The 23347-nt window shown below is 42.6% G+C and overlaps 1 protein-coding gene across 3 annotated transcripts in view; it reads left to right on the top strand.

Moving 5' to 3' along the window:
- The first annotated feature begins 3410 nt into the window (after positions 1-3410).
- ADHFE1 (alcohol dehydrogenase iron containing 1) overlaps positions 3411-23347 on the top strand; it is a 36373-nt gene continuing 16436 nt past the window's right edge. Inside the window, exons 1-9 of one of the 3 annotated variants that reach the window (XM_075920606.1) lie at positions 3411-3669; positions 5499-5536; positions 8326-8369; positions 8530-8583; positions 12675-12829; positions 13363-13559; positions 15679-15756; positions 20374-20479; positions 23074-23226. In XM_075920606.1, coding sequence (XP_075776721.1) covers positions 3614-3669; positions 5499-5536; positions 8326-8369; positions 8530-8583; positions 12675-12829; positions 13363-13559; positions 15679-15756; positions 20374-20479; positions 23074-23226 — 881 coding nt within the window. In that variant the 5' untranslated portion in view covers positions 3411-3613. The remainder of the gene's footprint in view (positions 3670-5498; positions 5537-8325; positions 8370-8529; positions 8584-12674; positions 12830-13362; positions 13560-15678; positions 15757-20373; positions 20480-23073; positions 23227-23347) is intronic. The other 2 variants (XM_075920607.1, XM_075920608.1) reach the window with 2 other exon arrangements.

Below are 23347 nucleotides of genomic sequence, written 5' to 3'. Positions count from 1 at the left end.
TGTAAACCCAGGTTTAACCTCTAGTCTGATGGTTCACAACCGGGGTATATGTAGAGGTCTTCCAAGAGGTATATCAACTCATGTAGATATTTGCCTAGTTCAGTAGTGGGCAACTTGTGGACCATGGAGTTCACTAGCGTAAGCCAATGGTGGGCTGCCAGACAGGTTGCTTACCTTGCATCTGCAGATACTGGTGCCCACAGCTCCCATTAGTCATGGTTTGCAGGTTGACCACCACTGGCCTACTTTAATGGTTACATAAAAAGCAGTAGTGTATCAGTGCAAATTAAAATTTCATACAATGATTTGCTCATACTGCTCTATATACTACATACTGAAATGTAAGTACAATATTTATATTCCGTTTGCTTTATTTTATAATTACAAGATAAAACTGAGAAAGTTAGCAATTTTTTTCAGTCGTGCAAAGAAACAGATAAATCTTCACACTGCCACGTCAACAATGTTTAAGTAAAAGGGATAAAAAAAACTTTCTCAAACCCTCTACTTTGTGGATGAGGCTAATACAATTTTGACAGATGTGAATGCTTCACATGCTCATCTTTAATTACTATTTAGAATTCTTTCAAACTTTTTTTAAAGCAAGAAACATTAAAAACAAGCCAGTAAAAATTGGGTTTGGATGGTGTTTACTGCAAAAGAAAATTAAGTTGATTTTGGTTATTTCTGTTCTGTCTTATTTATGTCTGATTTCATAAGCAAGTTTTTTTTTTTTAAGAGGTGAAACTTGGGGGTACACAAGACAAAGCAGAGTGCTGTAAAGAGTACCATAGTCTGGAAAAGTTGAGATCCACTGCTTTAATTTTGAATTTGACAGGTTATGTTACCAGAATTCTACAACAGCCAGAATGCAACAGATCTTCCTTTTGACAGTCTTAAGATTTTTGGAGGGATGGTATAGCCATAAATCACTGGCATTATAGAACTTAAATGTTCATGATATGACTGAGAGGCTTTACAATGAAAAGACAGGAAGTGAGACTTTTCAGTGCTGCTGCTACTTGTGAAAATTGGAGTGTTTAAATGATTGAAGATTTCAAAAATAAATGGGAGAAGTATTAAGGTCTCTTGGGGTGCATCTGCACAGCAGGACTTAACTCGAAATAAACTACACAAATTGAACGTAATAATATTGCTGTGTAGATGTACCCCTGGTTTTTTTCTTAGGGTAGACTTTTTTCACTGAAAGCCTTAATATGCATAATTAAAAGACCTGCCTTATTTTCAGGTCATTACCAATTAATTGTGAGATTTGGATGTTAAAATGGAGGCATTTTTTTAAGCAAATAGTATTATAAAAAGTACACCTCCATGATTTCACATGCTGGCTTTCTTTTCCAGTATCAGTTTTTAACTGACAGGTGTGTTGTTGTTGTTTTTTTAAAGTTAGATTTCTGTAACCAACAATGCATCCATGCATTTTGGGATACCATACGAAGGAAATGGAGGGGATATCCAAACCATAATCAGGTCTAATGTAACATCTCCATTTGCCCTCTCACCATGCCACCATTGAAATACTAGCCATGGTTTTAAAAATTACTAGTCCACATTTTGAACTAAGTAAATGTTTTTGAACATTTGTTCAAAAACACGTAGTCTAGTAGCACCTTAAAGACTAACAAAACATGTAGATGGTGGTATGAGCTTTCATGGGTAAATAGTTACAAAAGGCTATTAAGAACCATTAGCACCTCCCCAGTGACATCAGCTACCAAATCAAAGGCTTATTTAACTGCACACCCACTAGCGTGATCTATGCCAGCAATGCCCCACTGCAATTTATATTGGCTAAACTGGATAATCTCTAGAGAAAAGAATTAATGGACACAAATCAGATATCCAAAAAGGCAATACACGAAAACCTGTTGGAGAACATTTTAATCTTCCAGGACACTTATTAATGGATCTCCAAGTCAGCCACTTTATTTCAAACCAATTCCACAAGCCAAATACACAGGATTGGAACTTAACTTCATTCACAAGTTTAATTCTTATGCAAATGATCTGAATCAGGATATAGCATGCTATCTTCAGTCTTTTAATGACTTAACCAACCAACCAATGGAGGTGCTAATGGTTCTTAAAAGCCTCTTGTAACTATTTGAACTATCTACTCACTGCCTCTCTTTCTTCTTCTCCACCCCTCATTCCCTTATTTATTCTTGGATCTGGATTTCTTATACTCCCATCATCTGAAGAAGTGGGTTTTGCCCACAAAAGCTCATGATACTGTCTACATGTTTTGTTAGTCTTTAAGGTTCTACTAGACTATTTGTTTAAGTTTTTCTTGTTACAGACTAACTTGGCTACCCCTCTGAAGCTTTTCATGTTCAAGTTAGTCTCCTGAGCTGGGAGATTGCTATTTATCGTTTATGTTGGCTTTACGTTTTTACTCTAATCTCATATGAAAGGAAGAGATACTTAGGTATTTTTTTAAAAAATGCTTTCTGCCGCAAGCAGTTCAAGGCCTCAAGCCTGCATATGCATACGTATTTGTTAAATCAAAGTCAATAGAACTAATGCAGGTAGAATAATGAGGCGCTTCAGGTTCTGCGGGATGGAGGCCCATTTTCGGTAATTGCTTTTGTATAGGCAAATTCTAAGCAAGGTATTAGAGGGGGAAAATAACATGAGGAGATGCTTGCTACACTATGAAATGAATAAGTGAGGCAGGGTGTGCAAGAATAACTATTGTTCTGGCTGGGGGATGATTTCTCAGCTAGGAGTTGTCTAAATTGCTTAATACATTTTGGTAGCTTCAGGACCCCTGCTATATTGATACACTGAAACAAAACTTAAGCATCTATCCACCACTAAAAGTGACTTAGGGCCAGGCCTATAACGCTATAAACTTGTTTAAATTACATAAGTGCCCTATTCGGCTAGAGGTGAATGACCCAGTACAGTGTTTCTCAAACTGCTCCACGGATCCCTCCAGGGGGTTGACAAACTGGAAACATCGATAGGTATAACACATACGATCAGTGGACCACTGGGGTGCTGCATTCATTTTTACGCATGTAAAGGGCTTCAGAGCCCAAAAAGTTTGAGAACTGACCCAGTAGTTCAACACAAATGTTTTTCAAGCTTCAGGGGGTAGCCAAGTTAGCCTGTTACACAACAAAACAACAAATGGTCTGGTAGCACTTTATGGTTTTGTTAGTCTAGAAAGTGCTACCAGACCTGCTGCTGCTGTTTGTTTCAAGCTGTGATCTAGGGGACTGCAGGCTAAGATTTCCAAAGGGGTCTGCACTTAAAATTTGTTTAGGGGTCCGCAATGAAAAAAGGATGAAAATCCTCGTGTACACACATACGTGGGACAGACTCTCCCCCGAGGTAAAACGGACCGAGCAGCCGAATGCAGGGGGCGTTCAAAGCGATCTAGCTAGCCCCGGCGTGCGGCCGCGCAGGGAGCTGTGGCCCTGCAGCAGGCTTTGGCATGTGGCGGCTGGGGAGGGGAGAGAGTTTAGCAAAACAAGTTGCAGTCCCGTCCGCCCCCCTCGCTCCCTCAGTGCAGCTGAGCTGCTGCGGCTCGCTATCCCAGTAGGCCCCGCTGCCTTGCCATTGGCTCCCCCCCGCAGCCGCCGCGATGGCCGGAGGACGGGAGAGAATCGTTCACTTGCTGAGCCAGCTGCAACGCACAGCGTGAGTGTTTGCCCCTGGGCACCAGCTCCTAGCGTCGGCGTCCGGTTCCCTGGGCCTGCCGAGGACATGGCGGGGCGGGGGTGGCGGACCAGTCAGCTTTGGGAGCCTCGTAAGAGCCCGAGGACGTTGCTCCTACCGCCGATTCCATAGCTCGACAGGCTGCGCAGAGGCAGGACTTTGCCTCTGAGGAGCTTGTGCCTTTGGTGTCGTGTGTCTTCTGGGGGCCAAGTGAATGCACAGGATCAATTCTACCCCTGACTAGCAACACGCAAACCATGGCTGCCTTCTCTGCCCTGCCCTGGGAAATAACCAGCACCGCGGCTGCCTTTCCTCATGCCATGTATTGCCGTGAAGGGCGCTGCTTCCACACGCGCTGCAGTGGAAGGGAGAAAGTCTTTGTTCATATTGTGTCAGGGTACGCTGATGGGGGGAACTCGTTTTTCTGTTTAATTCAAATCTGCATCATATCTCACAGCTACCTCAAACCCTTGTGTGCAAGCCTTGCTGCTGACATTCGCCTGGGCACTGCAGTGACAGTCCAAATAGTAAAATGTAGCTTTTTTTTGGGTCAGATGAAGGCTTTCGTGGTTATGAACTACTAATACACAATCATCTGAAGAAAAAGCTGTCTCAAAACAGCCAGATCTACTTGATCGAATCATGCGTCTGTCCGTTTTGACTACCTCTCAGTAGTCTGTCAAATCAGTGTGGATGTGGGCCAAAGTACATAAGAATGGCCGTACTGGGTCAGACTGAAGGCCCATCTATCCCTGTATCGTATTTTCTGACAGTGGCCAATGCCTCAGAGAGAATTAACTGAACAGGTAATCTAGTGATCTATCCCCTGTCACCCATTCCCAGCTTCTGGCAAAACAGAATGCCATCTCTGCCCATCCTGGCAAATAGCAAGCCTTTTCTGTACAGATTAAATACACAACCTCTGTGCGCTATTGAATGGGTTTTTCTTAATACCATGAATTTGATCTGGAGAAGGGCAAGGAACACAATATTGGACATTCTGTGCATTTTTTTCTTTTTTTAAATATAGTAGCAGCTGAAATAGTAAGGCCTAATCTACACTCTCCTTTTCCCCCTCTTCCCAGTTGATTTGATTTACACAACTTCAGCTTATTTACTGCAGTAAGGTCAGAGAGGGCTGCTCTCCCATCGACTTTGGCTACTGGAGTTGATGGGAGAGCACTACTGATGTGATAAATCGACTGTCGGTGGATCGATTGGTGCAGCATAGATCCACTAAATAGTGCAGACAAGCCCTAAGTGATAGCTGAACCCATATATTTCCCAGGTTTCTGCATAAAAATCACCACCTGAATTGGAGCCTGACAATTCAGCATTTCAATAATGAGTGGTATTACCTATGTGGAACTATATGTGACAAATCTTGTAAGATATGGTAACAAGATTATTTACTTAATAACATAAGAACAGCCACAGTCAGACCAGTGGTCCATCCAGCCCAGTATCCTGATTTCCAACAGTGGCCAATATCAGATGCCCCAGAGGGAGGGGACACAACAGGTAATCCTCACGTGATCCCTCCTCTGTCACCCACCTCTGGAGAAACAGGCTAGGGACACCATTCCTACCCATCCTGGCTAATAGCCATTGATGGACCTAACCTCCATTAATCTATCTAGCTCTTTTTTGAACCCTGTTAAAGTCCTAGCCTTCACCACATCCTCTAGCAAGGAGTTCCACAAATTGACTTGTCTTATAAAACATGACAGTGGCTCTTACATGTAGACTTGTTAAACTCTTTGCTTTCCTGTTTTGTTTTTAAACAAACATTTCTTTTCTCATTTAATTAGATGCCTGTGTCCAGCTCATTCCCACACTTACTCTCAAGGTACGATTATTTTTAATGTGTGTGTTTCCCAAATGATTCTGCATTTTAACATTTTCAAACACAAATTCGCTTTCAATAAAACATACAACAAAGGAAAAGTAAAATGATAATAAATATAGTATACTTAAAAAGAATGTTATGCCAAAGAGAAGGACTATAAATTAATTAGGGCTATAAAACATTTTTTTAACATAGCAATTAATTATGAGATTAAAAAATAGTTGCAGTTAATCTCACTGTTAATAATAAATACCAATTTAAATTTATTACAAATATTTTGAGTTTTTTCTACATTTTTCAAATATATTGATTTCAGTTAGAACACAGAACACTATAATTCTCATGTTATACTATTTTTATTACAAATATTTGCACAGTAAAAAAAGATAAACAAAATAAATAGTATTTTTCAATTCATCTTATACAAGTACGGTAGTGCACTCTCTTTAGTGTGAAAGTGCAATTTACAAATATAGAATTTTTGTTTAACATAACTTTTATCAAAAACAAATTAGTATAAAATTTCAGAGCCTGTAAGTAGAAACATGACTATTTAGTGTGTCTGGGATTTAAATACTTTGTAACATTGCCTACAATAATACTTGTTTTCACTCTAGTGCCAGTGTAAATAAGAAGTGGGCAGCATTATCTCCTGTAAATGTAAACAAATTTGTCTTGTCTTAGTAACTGGCTGAACAAGAAATAGGACTGAGTGGATATCTATTAAGTGAATTGAAAAATACTTGTATTTTGTGTAATTGAAATCAATATATGTTGGATATATTTCTACATTTTCAAATATTTATAATAAATTTAAATTGGTATTATATTATTGTTTAACAATGAAATGGAAGCTGCAATTAATCAAGACTCTTTAATCTACTTAATTTGTTTTGTACTACTCACATGCATTGTGTGATTGACAGCCCTAATTTTAATACAATATTGGACATTTTCCCCCCAATCATGTATAAAAGAGCATCATAACTATTATTATTACAGGTACAATTAAAAGTGAAACATATATATTGTATAAGTAGGGCCCTACCACATTCACTGCCATGAAACATATGTCACAGGCCATGAAATCTGTTCTGAAATCTGGCCTTTTGCGTGCTTTTATTTTTACTGCACAGATTTCACAGGGAAGACCAGCAGTATTTTCTGTAAGCTGGGTGCATATGTGGCCGCCCAGGAGAGAGTCAGATGCCGCCCAGCTGATTAGCAAAGGGCCCACAGCTAGGTTTTATTTTTGACTCGGTGCATATAAAAATTTATTCTGTAAATGGATGGAAGAAATTAAAAGGAACATTGGAGACCAGTGCTTCTCAAATTAGGGGTCCTCACCCAAAAGGGAGCTCCAGAGGGTGGCAAGGTTACATTAGGAATGTTGCGCTATTGCCACTCTTACTTTTCGCTGCCTTCAGAGCTGAGCATATGGAGAGCAGCAGTTGTTGGTTGGGTCCCCAGTAGTGAATGCGGAACCTTGCCAGCAGCAGTGCAGAAGTTAAAATGGCAATACCATACCATGCCACCCTCACTCTGTGTTGCTGCCTACAGAGCTGAGCAGCCACAGAGTGGTGGCTGCTGACTGAGGGCATAGCTCTGCAGGCAGCAGCTCTGCTTTCAGAGCTGGGATCCCCACCAACAGCCATGGCTCTCCAGCTCTGAAGCCAGTGCTGCCACCAGCAGCAACATAAAAGTAAGGGTAGTAGTACCACAACCTCCTGAATCAGGATCCTTACAACTATGGCACCGAGAAATTTCAGATTTAAATAGCTGAAATCATTACATTTATGATATTTCAAATCCTATGACTGAGAAGTTGACCAGAATTGACAATGACTTTGGTAGGGTCATTGCACAGCAGCACAGCTTCACAGGTGAGCCTCTGACTGGACAGGGCTGATTAAATCACCTGTGCTGCTGTGCAGCTTAGCGGTTACACTGGTAGGGTCCTATGTATAAGTAGTAAATGTGATCTGCTTCCAACATTTTTTTTATATGAAATGTCCTTTCATAATCATTGAATACATCGAATTACAGAATACTAGAACTGGAAGGGACCTCGAGAGATCATTAAGTCTAGTCCTTTGCCCTCATGGCAGGACCAAGCACTGTCTAGCTCATCCCTAACAGATGCCTATCTAACTTGCTCTTAAATATCTCCAATGATGGAGATTCCACAACCTCTCTAGGCAATTTATTCCAGTGTTTAACCACATTGACAGTTAGGAAGTTTTTCCGAATGTCCAACCTAAACCTCTCTTGCTGCAATTTTAGCCCATTGCTTCTTGTCCTATCATCAGAGGCAAAGGAGAAACATTTTTCTCCCTCCTCCACCAACTCCAACTCTGAGCAAATATTTTAGCTATAAATGCATGCAAAATTGCTGGTAGCTTATTCAGAGCTTATTCAGAGCAAAAAAAATAACTCTTTGTTTAAAATTCCACTCTCATTCAATTGTCACAACATATATCAAACTAGCACAGTTCATAATTTAAAGGAGTGCATCATTGGGACTATTTATATGGATTGGTGTGCAGGATCAATAGTGGTCTGATCCAGTGTTCAGCATGAGTAAACGATGCAAAACCAGACTCAAAGGAAGCAAATCCCAACTAAAAATGGATCTAAATGTCAAACAAGGAACCAAATGTAAACACATTTTAAAAAAAATCACATATTAAAGCCAGTGAATTGCTAAGCTGAAATTGTTGAAAGTTGTAATAAAGATTTGTTTTACATTTCAAAGTTCCTGATAAGTATATATTTTACTTCCATTCCAGCTCCTGAACATGCTGCTTTGAAGAGAACAGACTATGCTTTTGAGGTAGATGTAATAAATAAGTATATTTCTGTTCAGAGAGAAGATTTAGTATGTTGAAAAAGATACTTCAATTATTTAAAAGGTACATTCACAGTTGAGGCAATTGGATTGAGCTTCATGTAGTTATTTTTCTAACACAACTATTATTTAATTTTATTTGTAGATGGCTGTGTCAAATATTAGATACGGAGAAGGAGTTACTAATGAAGTAGGCATGGTAAGCTTTTATCTGATACATCTTTCACCTATGAAATGTTACTTTCCAAAAAAATGATATTTACCATCAAGTGACATTGATTTTAGGTTATTATAGGCATGTTTGCATTATACATCACGTTTAAAAGATTTAAGGCTAAATATATTTTTGTGAGACAGTTATAATATGAGTTGCACATATACAAATATGTAGTAGTAAGCTCACGTGTGATGATGTCATAAATTATTATTTGTCTTGCAGTAGTGCCAAGATAATAGTATTGAAACTTTCATTTTAAACCCATATGCTCTGTTGTTCTTAATCAGGGGTGGGGAACCTCAGGCCTGAGGGCTGGATGCAGCCCCTGGATCCAGCCCCCAAGGCTCAAGGCCTCCTCTCACCCACATTGAGGAGTCCACGCTGGTATACCAGCCACCCTCCAACTGCCCCACAGAAATATCTACTAGACTGGGCCCCATAGGCTATGGTGTGGGAGGAAAAAATGAGGAGTGTCTTTCTCCCTCTCAAGTGAGGGCTACGTCAGTGAGGGGTTTTTGGTTTTGTTTTGTTTTGTTTTTACTTCTCCCTTGCGTGCAGCCCCTGGCTGATTGTAATGTGGGTCAGCGGCCCCCAACCCATAAATGGTTCCCCACCCCTGCTCTTAATGATTAAAAAGGAAAAACTTTTTGGTGCTGAAAATTCTCAGTCTTCAGCCTACAAGGGAAATGTAAGAAACCTTTTAAAAACAATAAGTAGGAGATTTAAAAATATTTCTGAGCTTTTCAGACATACAGAAATATACATTTTTGGTATAAAAATATAGCACATACAGTTCTACAATTAGATATTAATGAAGCTATTTGAATATACAGAGTGAACCTCTCTAGTGTTATACTCTCTGGTGCAGCAACATCTGTGGTCCGGCATCATTTTAGTTAGTCAGATGCCCACTTATCATGGGTGTGACCAAGTTTCACACAGTCCCATAAAGTTTTTTTACAGTCACCAGTCCTGGCTCTCAGTCTTCTGTGCTGTTATTTAGCTCTAATTTACCCCAAATGTCTTCTAAGAGGCCAGTAAGTAGTAGGGATATAAGCGACTAGTCAACTACCCAATAAGTCTAGTGTCAGAGGCAGCAAGGGGGGGGGAAGCAGGAGCCCAGTGCTGGGGGGAGCCGACTTAAAAGCTAGTTCCCCCCAGCACCGTCTCCTTGGGGGAGCCGGGGAGGCAGAGGTGCAGCGGGGGAAACATGCAAGCAGGGACTGAAACAGTCCCCACTTGTGCCGAGTCCTTACTGCTGCTCCTCTGCCTTTTAAATGTAGTAAGAGCTGCCCACGGGGCTCTTACTATGTTTAAAAGGCAAAGGCACAGCAGAGAACCCAGGGTGAGTAGGGACTCAAACAGTCCCTGCTTGCGCCATTTTCCCCGCTGTGCCTCTGCCTTGAGGTGCAGCAGTCGAAACTGGTTTGTGTGGGGACTGCTTGAGTCCCTGTTAACCCCAGGTTCCCCACTGCACCTCTGCCTTTTAATTGTAGTAAGAGCCCTAGAGAGGTTCAACCTGTACAGTTATTTCAGTACCCATGCAATAATGGAACCTAAAGGGAAAGACCAGGAGACCATCCTAAACATGGTGCATTAAGTGTGTATACCTCCTATTGCAGGCCTGGGCAAAATACAGCTGGAGGGCCTAATCTGGCCTGCCAAGCCACTGGATCCAGCCTGTGGAGGCAGTGGAGAGCCCCAGACAGGCTCCCCTGCTTGCCCCACACGCCACTCAGATACGCGACTGTGGGGAGCTTTCTCTTTGAGTCCAGAGGGGAGGGGGAAATTTTCAGATGCCACTCCCACCCCCAGCACAATCCCATTGTCCAGTTTCTGGACAGACACTGGCCAATGGGAGCTGTCTGTTTGAATAACAGGCAGCCACAGAGCTCAACCCTCCTGTTCACTCACTCAAGCACATGGCCGAACAGGCAGAAACATTTTAAGCTCTGCAAGTCTTTAGCTCTGCTAGCAGGCAGGCAGGCTGGTAAGTCTCCTGGCGAGAACCTGCCTTTGGCACATCAGCCCCTCGCTTCCCCAACTCTCTGCTCCACACTTCTGCCCTTCTACTCCACATGCACACATACTCCTCCCAGATCTGGCACCGCAATCTCCTGCCCCAGATCGCAATCCCCTCCTGCCCTAGGTCACATCCCAAAACCCTGCACTCCAGTTCCCTGCCCTAGGTCACAACCAGCTTCTTTGCTTAAACTCCCTCCCAGACTCCATTCTCCCTCCTGCATGCCAATCCTTTCCCCCAAGCTCCCTTCTGCACCCAACCTCCATCCCAGATCCCGCACCTCCTCCATTAATACCATGGAAGAAAGCAGCCCTAGACCATTTTCCAAAATCTTGGGAGTGGCCCCCAATCAAAAATTATTGCCCACACTTGCCCTATAGTGTGTGGAGTTCCTGCTCAGGGTGAGCCCGCTGAACACATTCTGATTTGATGGTATTTTACAACCATTTTACTCTAGTGTAAATGAGTGTATGTTGTCCCCAAAAAGAGAATGGCTTCTTGAAATCACAGATAACAATTCATTTGGGGATCTTTTTATTTGGCTTCTGGTGTTTGAAGTCTTTAGCTGGACATGAGACATGTTTTCTAGCTTTTCTCCAGAAAGCCTGAGACCTAAAGTCTTCCTTTAAAAAAAAAAAAAAAAAAAAAAAAAAGGGCTGGGATTCTCTTCTAATACCATGAACCAAGAAAGCATAATATAAGAAATCAGAGCTATCACTGTTAACTGCGGTGGTTGAAGCATCAGGTAGTGAAGTTCCCAGATCTGGCATAATAAAAAAAGGCCCCAATTCTCAGCTTATGATCAAATCAGGAGAGTTAGCATCACTGATAACTAGTCAGTTTCACAAAATGAGTTAATAGTTTCACAGCTTACAACTGTGGATGGGACAGCTTTGCACACACCTCTCACTGATCACAAGGACATGTCAGCAGCAGCATAGAGCTAGCAGCAGGAAGCCACTGTGGCCCTGCTGCACTGCTGGTGGTGGCAGCGGGGACCTACAATGTGTTTTAAATCACCCACAGGCAGCAGGTGGGACAGGGGATGCATGGATGGGAGGAGTGCACGGTGCAGCAGGAGAGGTCGGGAGATGCGCAGGTGGGTGGGAACACACAGCTACCCTCCACCTTCCCTGAATCCTGCCAGAGAGTGGTGTCTGCTGGCCCGCTAGGAGGGTTTGAGAACTGGCACTGACCCTAAGGTAAATTGAGTTTGAAAACCCCTCTGGTTCAAGTCAATTTTTGGAAATCGAGGCTAGCTCAGTTCTCTGGTGTTGCCCTCTTATATCTACTGGACTGTGTAAATAAATATAATTGTAAAATACAATTGACTACTCCTGTGTGGCTTTGGCTTGCTTGCTACCCATGGGACAGCTGCAGGTGTATTTCCAGTATCTTGCATGTGTCCTTCACTCTAAGGCTACGTCTATACTGGCAGCTTCTTGCGCAAGAACTGTTTTGCGGAAGAGTTCTTGTGCAAACAGTCTTCCACAAGAGCGCATCTACATTGGCAAGAGATGTGCTTTTGCGCAAGAGCATCCATGACTGTGTTGATGCTGTCTTGTGCAAGAAAACTCCGATGGCCATTTTAGCCATAGGGGTTTCTTTAGCAAGAAATTCATGCTGCCTGTCTACACTGCCCTCTTACGCAAGAGCTCTTGCACAAGAGGGCTTATTCCTCGTGGGGAGAGGAATAACTCTTCCGGAAGAAGCCCTGTTTTCCGACACTGTACTGTAAATTTACTTGCACAAGAATGCACATGCAGTGTAGACACTCGGCAAGTTTTTGCGCAAGAACAGCTGTTCTTGCACAAGAAGCTGCCAGTGTAGACGTAGCCTAAGTGTTTGAGTTATGTTTTAAACTACACCTTTGTCTATAGCTGTGTATGCGTGGGTGATAATTTCATTTTACTGTGTTGATATTATATACGTTTATGATTAAAGACTTTATTGCAAATTTTAGTATTTAGTATCAAATAATTCAGTTTAATTGGATTGGAATTTAATGTAGTTTAAGATTTCAGACTTTGTTTTTAATTGATTATTGTAGGATCTGCAGAATCTGGGTGCTAGAAAAGTTTGCATGATGACAGATAAGAACCTCTGCCAGCTTCCTCCAGTAAAAGCAGTATTAAATTCCTTGACAAAAAATGGTATAACTTTTCAGATGTATAATGATGTCCGGGTGGAGCCAACAGATCAGAGGTACTGTTTCTTTTATATACTTCTGAACACACATATTCTCAAAGTATCTATTTAGACTCTTATTCCCACCACTGTAGTGTCATTGGTACATCAGTCCTGGAAAAAGAGACCAGCAGAGCTGAGTCTTAGAGCCTAGATCACCTAATGCAAGTACATAGGGCTCGTGCTGCAGGGCTAAAAGTAGCAGTATAAATAGTAAAGTGGAGCCCAACATCTCAGAGTCCAGATTCTACCCTGAACCTAAAACATCTACATTGCTGTTTTTAGCTCCCAAGCATGAATTGAGTCAGTTCACCTCAGGCTCTTAGACTCACTGCTGTAGGGTTTGTTTTGTGTGGTTCTTTTGTTTTTAAGTGGGTTGGTTTTTGTTTGGTTTGTTTTTTTGGGGGGGAGGGGGTTGTTTTGTTTTTGGGGATTTTTCTCCCTCTGTAGATGCACTGGTAATGCCTCTGTGTAAGTGACATGTACCTTGATTTTAATAGTTAAGTTTGCAAATTGCATTGTTTATGACAAAATCTTCTCTTCCTTCTCAGTTTCATGGATGCCATCACATTTGCTAAAAAGGGGGATTTTGATGCATACGTCGCTGTGGGAGGTGGTTCTGTAATAGACACTTGTAAAGCTGCCAACCTATATGCATCCAGTCCTGAGTCAGATTTTTTAGATTACGTCAATGCTCCCATTGGAAAAGGAAAGTCTGTTACTATGCCTCTCAAGCCACTCATTGCAGGTAAACAAGCAGAAGTGTGGTGGGTTTTTTTGTTTTCGTTTTTTCTTCTTTCAAGGCTCTGTGTGGGGGTATGTCTACACTACCCCCCTAGTTCGAACTAGGGGGGTAATGTATGCATACCGAACTTGCTAATGAAGCCCGGGATTTGAATTTCCCGGGCTTCATTAGCATAAAGCCGGCTCCGCCATTTTTAAAAGCTGGCTTGTTCAAACCCCGTGCCGCGCGGCTACACGCGGCACGGGCTAGATAGTTCGGACTATGTAGTTATTCCGAACTATCTGTACGCCTCGTGGAACGAGGTGTACAGATAGATCGGAATGGCTACATAGTTCGAACTATCTAGCCCGTGCCGCGTGTAGCCGCGCGGCACGGGGTTCGAACAAGCCGGCTTTTAAAAATGGCGGAGCCGGCTTTATGCTAATGAAGCCTGGGAAATTCAAATTCCGGGCTTCATTAGCAAGTTCGGTATGCATACATTACCCCCCTAGTTCGAACTAGGGGGGTAGTGTAGACATACCCTAAGGTCTCCCAATCAAAATAAATGTATCTTTGGTCATCTAACCCTCCACTTAGGCTTGCTTCCACTCCAGTTGAATTCAAGATCTTGTTATTCATCACCAGCTTCTTTTCTTTGAGTTAGTTATTTTACTTCTGTTTGCGAGTCAGAGGATCATGGAATCATAGGGCCCTCCAGAGATCATCAAGTACAGTCCCCTGCCCTCATGACAGGACCAAGCACCCTCTAAATCATCCCTCATAAATGTTTGTCTAATCTGCTTTTGAATATCTTTAATGATGAAGATTCCACAATCTCCAAAGCAATTTATTCCAGTGTTTAACTACCCAGACAGTTAGGAAGTTTTTCCTAATATCCAACCTAAACCTTTGTTGCTGCAATTCAAGCCCATTGCTTCTTGTTCTATCATCAGAGGCCAAGGAGAACAATTTTTTCCTTCCTTCCTTATAACCCCCTTTTAGGTACTTGAAAACTGATATCATGTCCCCTCTCAGTCTTTCCTTTTCCAGAGTAAACAAACCCAGTTCTTTCAATTTTTCCTTATAGGTCATGTTTTCTAAACCTTTACTCATTTTTGTCGCAGTTCCTGTTGGGTGCGGGAATGGTAATCTGTGGCCAACAGGAGCTGTGATCACCTGTACCTTTGGAGGTACAGGTAAACAAAGCATCTCACGGCCAGCTAGCAGCTTGCCCTTACAAGTTCCTGACCCAGAGTTTGAAAAACCCTGCATTATATAAAACCTTATATTATATGGAATATGTTTTACTGCTTATGTAGTTGGACAGTGTTTTCTTTCCTTTTTTTGTTTTGTTTAATCACTCACTTGTGTGTTTTAAGGATAGCATATATCAGCATCATCACTGATCTACCCCCTCTTAGTCCCAATATGATAATTTGTGGAATATTTATCTAACAGTTAATTATCTATTATATCCATATTTAGAGCTTGAGCCAAAGCCCACTGAAGTGATGGGAAAGCTCTCCTTGATTTTGATGGGCTTTGAATCAGTTCTTAGTAATTGACACATGTCTTTGTTTATACAACCTTTATTATCTTCCATTTAAAACAGTCCTCCCTTTCTTTCACATTAGTAAAACCATGTACAATTGATCCCTGATGGAGGCGGATTAAGCCCAAATCATCATTATTCCAGCTTCCAAGTATTTTATTAACAAAATGTGCATTTGCTTCCACTGGTGATGAATGCAGCCTATTTTAAGGTTGGATGTGCAGCAGTAGATGTTAATGCTTTATTTAAATGGTTTGTAGCATCCCTTGACTTGCTATGCCTTTGTACAACACATAGGTATAGGGGACCACAATACTTTTTATGGCTTTTGGGTGCTATCACAATACAAATATATAATAATCCTGCACTGTGCTTATGCTAGAAAAAACACTTCTAAAATTGATAAAAGAATGCTGTGCTACTCATTATAGAACATTGTCACTACTCCTGCGATATGCTGTTAGGGCTCCTAGCTGCACTGCCAGCATATCCCAAGAGTGTGACTGCACAGAGTCCAACTCCAGGAAGTCTGGTGGCAGGTGTATAACATTTATTGTTGCATTATAGTAATTGTCCATTTTTCTTTTTAAGTTCCCACAACAGCTGGTACAGGAAGTGAAACCACTGGCATTGCCATTTTTGACTACAAAAAACTAAAAGTAAAAACTGGTAAGACGTTAATTTTGTCTGGTACTTAACTAGATTTTTTGCCAAACTTTCATTATTTTCCTCTGCCATAAGATAAATACCTTGTGTAATTTCAGTTGTGACACATCAATGTATTCAATAACTGCAGACAAATCTCAGCAGATTAATGCATTTTCTCTTGAATGAAATTTTACAGTACATTAATGATGGAATGCACACATGGTTGTTACCCCAGAGTCTCAGTAACAAGCATAATCTTTTGAATTAATTTAGAATTTAGGATAAGGGATCTGATTGATGATGTTAAATGCTCTGGTTACCAGAAGGAAGGCCCCTGACACCGTATCTGATCATCGGTGATTTCTCCCCAAAAAAACCACGCTTGGAGTCCAGATTAAAGTTCACTAATATATTGTAAGAATTTAAATTGACAAGTGCATGAACAGGAACAAAAACAATAACCAACAAATCCAACCCCCACCCCAAAACAGAAGAGAAGACAGACAGAAAGATCCCCAATACAGGTAAGGTATTTATACGTTACAAAAGTCTCTGTGTCATCAGTGGTAGTATTGCTGCTTGCGACCTTCTACCTTTGGGCTCAGGTTAGCCCTTAGGGAGGCACCGCAAGTGATCCCTCGCAGTTCTGATATGATTCTCGTTGGGCCTTCACCACAACGGAGTGTTTCAGGGACGATGACAATGTGATGGTCCGAGGCAGGTAGAGATCAAACACCTCTGCTTGGTGTATCCCAGATCACCAGTGCTGAGCCTTCACCACAGCGTGGTGTGGGAACCCACCGCAGTTGTGAATGATATTCAATAACTGCAGACAAATCTCAGCAGATTAATGCTTTTTCTCTTGAATGAAATGTTATAGTATATTAATGAAAGAATGCACACATAGTGTAACAGAATATTAGTTGAAAGCTTAATGGGAAACTGATCTTATCTACACTACAAGATACGGTTGAATAAGGTGGATTTCTTAGCACCCAATTTTGTAAATTTGAAGGTGCATGTCCCCACTGTGTGAAAGGATTCAATGTAGTTCAAAGTAGGGTATTCCCAGTAGTGTGGCTATCGTCAACTTTGAGAGCAATGCACTGTGGATAGCTATCCTACCATTCCTGCCATCCATTTGCATTCTAGTTTATACCCCAGTGCATGCTGAGACCAAAACTGCAGCAGATGGTTCTGGGTACATATCATCAGCACTCATCTCCCCCTCCCTCCCCCTTCCCTCCTACTTGCAATCAACAGCAAACAGTCTTTTCACACCATTTTCCCCCTGGTTATCCATGCAAACGCCATAGCAGGGTAAGCATAGAATCTATCATGGAACCCGTTCAGCAGCAAAATATTCTGGCAGTCATATTAATCCCAGTGTGCCTTGTGCTGGAGTATATCCAAAGCATATCCACTGGAAGAAGGAAGAATCTCAGGAGGCCATGAACATACTCTTCTGTGAAGCACTTGAAGATACTCTTCTGTGAGCAACTAGCAAATACCACTGGTATTCAATCCTCTTGACAATGGCACACTGGTTCTGGTGCCGTGAGACAAGCACAGACTGGTGGGACACATAGTGATGCAGCTATGGGACGATCAGCAGTGACTGCAAAACTTTATCATGCGCAAGGCCACTTTCATGGAAATTTGCCAATTGCTTTATCCCACCCGGATGTGCAGGAATACCAGAATGAGACCCACTCTGACAGTGCAGAAGCAAGTGGCAATAGCCCTGTGGAAGCTTGCAACACCAGACAGCTGTCAGTCAGTTCAGAATCAATTTAGAGTGGGGAAATCATCACCAGGGGCTGTTGTGATCAAAGTAGCCAAGGCAATAGATAATTTTCTGCTTTGCTGTAATGGAGTTCCCTAACTGTAGTGGGGTGATGGACAGAAGGCATATCCTTATCTTGGTCCCCAACCGTATTGCCAAGGAGTACTTAAACTGGATCAGAAAGGCTGTTCATGGACATAAATATGGGATGGTTACGTATTCCCACAATATAAGAACTAGGGGTCACCAAATGAAATTAATAGGTAGCAGGTTTAAAACAAACAAAAGGAAGTTTTTTCTTCACTCCATGCACAGTCAACCCATGAAACTCCTTGCCAGAAGATGTTGTGAAGACTAGGACTTTAACAGGGCTCAAAAAAGAGCTAGATAGATTAATGGAGGTTAGGTCCATCAATGGCTATTAGGCACGATGAGTAGGAATGGTGTCCCTAGCCTCTGTTTGTCTGGAAATGGATGACAGGAAAGGGATCACATGATGATTACCTCTTATGTTCCTTCCGTCTGGGGCATCTGGTATAGCTCTTAACAAGGTGCCCCTACATTAAGTGTGCTTGCCTGTAAATGCTATAATCCCCCTCCTCCTTCAATACAAGCAATAAAAAGACTGTTCAGAATTCATGTGTTTTTCTTTCAAGAACACATCAGGGACGGAAGAGGAGTTCATGGTGGGAGCGTCAGAGGGGGGAGGAGGTGATAACAGGTGTGAGAAGGTCAGCTCCTTCAGAGCGCATCCCTGGGAGTTGAGTGTGAGACTGCCCTTGACTTCCGTCCCTCACCCCCACATCCTAGGGCCTCTGGAAGAGGAGGCTATTGAACTTGATGTCCTCAAGGGCTGGGGAAGGTGCCTGTGCATGTGGTGCTCCTGGAAGGCCAACATGTGGGTCATCATATCCGCCATAACCATCAAGATTCTCTCCTGGTTATTTTTAGTTTGAGTTCCCTGCACTCTATCCTGTCCTCACGCCCCACTTGCATACAGGCAGAGCGGCAGGACTGGATCGCTAAACTCCAGGAGAAGAGAGCTGCCAGGGAGCAGCAAGTGAGGCAGCAGGAGACCCTCTTTGCCTCCCTGACAGCTGTGATGGAGTGCCTGGCTGCATGTCTGGAGAGGGACTCCTCCTAGAATCCTATTCACCCCGATGACAACACCAGTCCCTTCTCTCTCAACCCCATTGCTTCTACTCCCATGGTCACCAAAGTCCACCAGGGCTTAAGAACACGAAGGAAGGGGACTCAAGGGCAGCCTTACCCTCCAGGACTGTTGAGGTAAAAGGGGGTCCTATGCACATTTCTGAGCCCCCCTTCCCACTTTGGGGTTTCCATTTCTTCCTTCCTGGTGAAGTCCAACTGAGTCAGGAGACTCTTAAACCTGCCCTTTAAACATCCAAAAGCACGTTCAACCACCATTCTGCACTTGCTCAGCCTGTAGTTGAATTCCTCCTTGTTGGGGTCCAGGCTGCCTATGTATAGCTTCATGAGCCACGGGAGCAAGGGGTAGACTGGGTCACCAAAGATCATAATAGACATTTCCACATCTCTGATTCTGATTTTTCTGTCCGGGAAAAAAGTTTCACTCTGCATCTTTTTGAAGAGACTATAGAGTTCCTAAAGTTGCACGTAGTATGCATCTTTCCCGACTATCCCACGCTGATGTCAGTGAAACGTCCCTTGTGATCCACCTGTTCCTGCAGCACCATAGGGAAGTACCCCTTGCAGTTTATGTACTCCATGGCAAGGTGGTTGTAGGCCAAAATGGATGTGGGTTCCATCTGTTGCTCCACCACAGTTAGGGAACCCACATCGTGGCAAAGCCATTCACTATGGTATCCACATTTCCCAGAGCCACAACCCTCTATAGCAGATTGGTATTGATTGCCTTGGTTAGTTGTATAACAACAGCCCCCATTGTAGATTTCCCCACTCCAAACTGATTCCCTACTGAACGGTAGCTGTCTTGCATTGCAAGCTTCCAGAGGGCTATTGCCATGCACTTCTTCATGGTCAGAGCAGGTCTCATTTGGGTATTTTGGCACCCCAGGATAGGGGAAAGCCATTTACAAAGTTCCATGAAAGTGGCCTTACGCATTCAGAAGTTTTGCAGCCACTGCTGATTGTCCCATTTCTGCATCACAATGCGGTCCCACCAGTCTGTGCTTGTCTCACGGCGCTAGAACCAGCATACCATTGTGTCCTCAGGATTGACTGGTGGCTCCATTTGCATCAGCATCAGGGCTTGCATGAGCAGCGTATCCATGCCAACCTGAAATTCTTCATCCTCCTCTTCCTGGTGGAGTGACATGCGTGTGCTCTTGTAGTAGTGTGTTATTAGGCGCAACACACCACACATCAGCATCAGTATGGCTTGCTGCAAATCAGGATCCACGCCTGCACTGCTATGAGGTATGCAAGGGAAACCAAGGCACAAAAAGGCACAAGCACATTGCTTCCCATTGATCTCATGCAGGGGGAAGGACTAGACAAGTGTGCTATGGGATGCTGATGACATGAGCCCATAATCACCCGCTGGCAGAGTTTTGGTCCCAGCAGGCACCAGATTCATAGCCCAGAATGCAAAGCTACCCACAATGCATCACTTTATGATTCGACAGTAGGGTCCCTATTGGAGATGTGCTACTTTGTACTATATTCAGTTTTTTTCCTCAGTGAGGACGTGCACCTTCAACTTTGCACAATCAGGTGCCCAGAAATCGACCGTATTAAATTCAACCTTACCTCATGAACTTTTCTTTTACAATTTGAGGAGTAAGACTGTGTTGTTCATTGCCAACAATCCTTTTTATTAACACACTTTTATATTTCACCTGTTTTAGGCATTGCTTCTAGAGCCATTAAGCCCCTTTTGGGTATGATTGATCCTTTGCATACGCTCCATATGCCAGAGCGAGTAGTGGCCAACAGTGGCTTTGATGTGCTTTGGTAAGTAATCTATGTGGGCTGCTGGATTTGGGGTGGAGATCATTTTAATTTAGCAAAACAAATACTGTTAGAGGGAGAAAAACACCATTTTCCCTAACGTGTCCCACTTTTCTGTTTCTTCAATACACCAATCCTCTCAGTCCGTCTAAACTTTTGAAACAAATCAAAGTGCCTCATTCAGTTGTTTAAGAATAAATGTACATTAGATGCATGGGCCAAAATACCATCTATCAGAAGAGTCCGTTCTTTTGAGATCAGCTTTGAAGGTTTAAATGTTTTGCTAGAACATAGACAACTCATAGCAAACCTGTGATGGACTACCCCCCCCCCCCCCATGCTTTTGGAAATAGACTCATGGACATGAATACGCATAACTCAAAGGTGGTTTGAGCAAAATATTTCATGTAACCCATCGATCTTCATGTCATGATCTGCTGGTTCTGTTTATCTTGCTCTGTTGTATGTGTCATTTGCATGTGGAAAATTAGACACATGGAATGGGGAACACTTTGTGAGTTTCCAGTGTGTGAATGGGAGACATGAAGGGTGTTACCTGCAACTTCTAGATGAGCCACTGCTAAAACAATCTTTTGTCCTTAAGTCTGAGCAGTGGTTGGTATGGAGGGGCTTCAACTCCTTAACAAACGGGATAGGAGAGGAGAGGCCTTGGTCTTTTTGCTAGGCTGTACCTGAAGGAAGGAGCCTGAGACCCCAGGGTGGGGAAGACAGCCCTGGTGTAGAGTGGTAGCTGGAAAAGAGGTTTTAGGGTGAGTTTAAGTTTGTACTGAGGTTTCAGTGGAGAATTAGCCAAGCAGTTTTGTTTCTTTTGATTATTTGTAACCTACTTTGTTCTGCCTACTTTCTCTTATTACTACTTAAATCCTACTGCTTCAACTTAATAAAACCATTTTTATTTTCTATCAAACCCAGTGTAAGCGATTGTTACCTGCGAGGGCAACTAGCGTGCACATTCCCCCTTTCATTGCAAAAGGGGGCTTGCCTAATTCTTTGGGGTTTGATCCCATCTGGGAAGTGCTCTCTCAGGAGGCTAGGCCCTAAACTGCACTGTCCTTGGACCTGAAGTGGTTCAGTGTCTGTACTGCTTCTCGGTGGGGGCAGGAACCTCAGCTCGGGGCCTTGGCTGGGGGAGACCAGCAGAGCTGGCCCAGCAGGACCGGGTGGTGAGGAGCCCCAGAGAGTAGGAAGGCGAGTGGCAGTGGCCGTGTCAGCACCCCAGGAGGCTCCCTCGAGGGGTCATCTGTGACCGCACCCCATCACAAAACCTACCACAGAATTTACGCTATCTGACAGTCACCTGCCTCTCATGAGCAGAGACTACAATAGCAGGGATTTAGAGGTCAAGACTGAAGTCATTGACAAAGCTCTCTCTAGAAGTCTGAGAGATAGTGGCTGCTACAGACAAGGTCTTAATCCCCCTCAGCATGCAAGACTGGACCAGTTTGCATTTGAATTATGGTTGCTCCAAACCAGTGCTTTTAGTACATCACTTAATACAAAAGCCCTTCAAAGTTTTGAAGGATACATTGGAATAATCATAGATTAAGGATTTTAACTGCATAAAATATGCAGAAGATTAGATTCACTTATATGGCTGCTTATTGATACAGCAAGGAAATTGCAGCTGTTAAAATAGGATGACAAATGTATTGAAAATTATAGTTGTATTTCTCAAACTTTTAGCTGACTTCAGTGTCTGGGAAAGTGCAGCATTTTTATGGAGTTTAGTTATTTATTTTTAAACTCTAAAATGTTTGGCTATGTTTATCTATTAGTTAAAATGTAAATAATGCTAATGTTTCATGTCTACCATAACTAGTCATACATAATATGATAGAGATATATAAAATCACGAGTGGTGTGGAGAACGTGAATAAGGAAAAGTTATTTACTTTATTCCCATAATATAAGAACTAGGGGCCACCAAATGAAATTAATGGGCAGCAGGTTTAAAACAAATAAAAGGAAGTTCTTCTTCACACAGCTCATAGTCGGCCTGTGGAACTCTTTGCCTGAAGAAGTTGTGAAGACTAGGACTATAACATGGTTTAAAAGAGAACTAGATAAATTCATGGAGGTTAAGTCCATTAGTGGCTATTAGCCAGTATAGGTAAGGAATGGTGTCCCTAACCTCTGTTTGTCTGGAAAAGGTGTCCCTAGCATCTGTTTGTCAGAGGGTGGAGATGGATGGCAGGAGAGAGATCGCTTGATCATTACCTGTTCAGTTCACTCCCTCTGGGACACCTGGCATTGGCCACTGTCGGCAGACAGGGTACTGGGCTTCTCTGGATCTTTGGTCTGACTCAGTATGTTCTTATAAGAGCCTTTTGAGCACAGACAGTTCCATCCAGTATTCTTGAATAATGTACTCCCATTTCTTTTAAGGTTAAAACCTTTAAGAGAAGGTAGATTATCATATTTATGGTCCTGGAATCTTTAAATCCTTCCTGTCCTATAGGAAGGGAATTTTAATGTTGTTCAGGGATACAGAGCTTGTAGAATGCCAAATCCCCTGCAGGACAGACTGCATGGAGGAGAAAAATTGAACTTTTAAATTAAGTATTTCTTCCTTTTAGCCATGCACTAGAAGCATACACAGCCCTTCCTTACAAGATGCGCAGTCCCTGCCCTTCAAATCCAGTCAATCGACCTGCTTACCAAGGCAGCAACCCCATCAGTGATGTCTGGGCTGTCCACGCACTGCGCATTGTGGCCAAGTATTTGAAAAGGTAATGTACATCTAGTAACTTCTCATGTCGATGATAAGTTTGATTCTGAACACCTGTCAGGAAGAATGCTGGTGCAAGACTCTGAGGATCTGTCTACATGGCACATTAAAACCCAGGGCTG

Source organism: Pelodiscus sinensis, chromosome 2, assembly GCF_049634645.1.
Source record: "Pelodiscus sinensis isolate JC-2024 chromosome 2, ASM4963464v1, whole genome shotgun sequence".
Classification (NCBI taxonomy): Eukaryota; Metazoa; Chordata; order Testudines; family Trionychidae; genus Pelodiscus; species Pelodiscus sinensis.
Note: the sequence above shows the minus strand (reverse complement) of the source record. Positions and strands in the feature narration are given on the sequence as shown.